The following is a 1,054-nucleotide window of genomic DNA, read 5'->3' on the forward strand; positions in this document are numbered from 1 at the left end:
CTCAGATGAACCAGCTGCCATGGACATGGTTCAGAAAATTGGCCCTAAAAAGAAACCTGAGCCATCTGTGTTTGCTGTTCTATTCATAGGATGCCCTCCAAATCACATATTTCTATCAGGAACCTCACAACAAGGGCCTCTACCATTGGAACACTGAAGAATATTGGTCACCACCATCTCTTGCACTCTCTTGGGGTAGGAGTGCTGTGATTTCCAGCAAAGAGAACTCAGGGCTGAAGTGGATAACAAAAACAACTTGGAACTTCCAACTTCAGGAAGCATCCTTCTCCTCTTCCCTTTGCTTTGTCAGATTCTGTGACTGACAAGAAATCGGGTGTGAGATTATGTGTAAGTATCTTATGTGCATTGAATAAGAACATTTGCAGGGTTCCTGCTCTAGGGAGGCCTCTAATCCTGGGCCTACCCTGCCTGGGTGCAGCTAGGCAAACTGATGCAGTGCTAACCCTGAGACCATGGTAGTGTTTCAGGACAAAGTGAAAATTGAGTGCTTTCAATATAATGACTCAGAGACATATTTCTACCCCTACCCCTGTGGATAATTTCTACATCACCAAGGAAGCTTTGGAGAAGATGGAGAAGATGTGGTAACATATCCTAGCTGCTCACTCATTATAAAAATGATCAGTTCATGTGTGGAGAAACAGTCCTAGCACCTTCAACCAACAAAGAGTTAGTTAAATGATGAAGTATCGCTCAGGAACCTGAACCACGGGGGCTGAGCCCAGGTGGATGGATCCAGTGCAGAGTTACCAACCTCCTCAGCTGTCCTGTGGATGGCCTCATGGGTGTGGTCTTCATCAGCCACTGAACTTCAGCACGAAAAAGAGCCTGTGACATGTCAGATCTGGATTTCATACTTACCTGAAACTGGAAGGATTCCTAATTGTCCATCTAAATATAAGAAAGAACCTTATAGAACTATGTCCAATTTCTGGAAGAACCGCCAAACTGATTTCCGGAGTGGTTGTACCAGTTTGCAGTCCCACCAGCAATGAAGTAATGTTCCTCTTTCTCTACAACCTCTCCAGCATCT

The 1,054-nt window shown here is 44.8% G+C and overlaps 1 protein-coding gene across 1 annotated transcript; it reads left to right on the plus strand.

Moving 5' to 3' along the window:
* Positions 1-473: 473 nt before the first annotated feature.
* Positions 474-703, plus strand: LOC116078921 (DPH3 homolog). Its single transcript, XM_031354325.1, has 2 exons — positions 474-559; positions 628-703. Exons 1-2 carry the CDS (start codon positions 474-476, stop codon positions 701-703), a joined length of 162 nt encoding a protein of 53 aa, XP_031210185.1.
* The last annotated feature ends 351 nt before the right edge of the window (positions 704-1,054 follow it).

This window comes from Mastomys coucha, unplaced genomic scaffold (assembly GCF_008632895.1).
Source record: "Mastomys coucha isolate ucsf_1 unplaced genomic scaffold, UCSF_Mcou_1 pScaffold5, whole genome shotgun sequence".
Lineage (NCBI taxonomy): Eukaryota > Metazoa > Chordata > Mammalia > Rodentia > Muridae > Mastomys > Mastomys coucha.

Coding starts and splice junctions, on each gene's coding strand:
- LOC116078921 (XM_031354325.1), top strand. CDS start 474: ATGGTAGTGTTTCAGGACAAAGTGAAAATTGAGTGCTTTCAATATAAT. Junction 560..627: donor TACCCCTACCCCTGTGGATA/ATTTCTACATCA, acceptor CTAGCTGCTCAC/TCATTATAAAAATGATCAGT.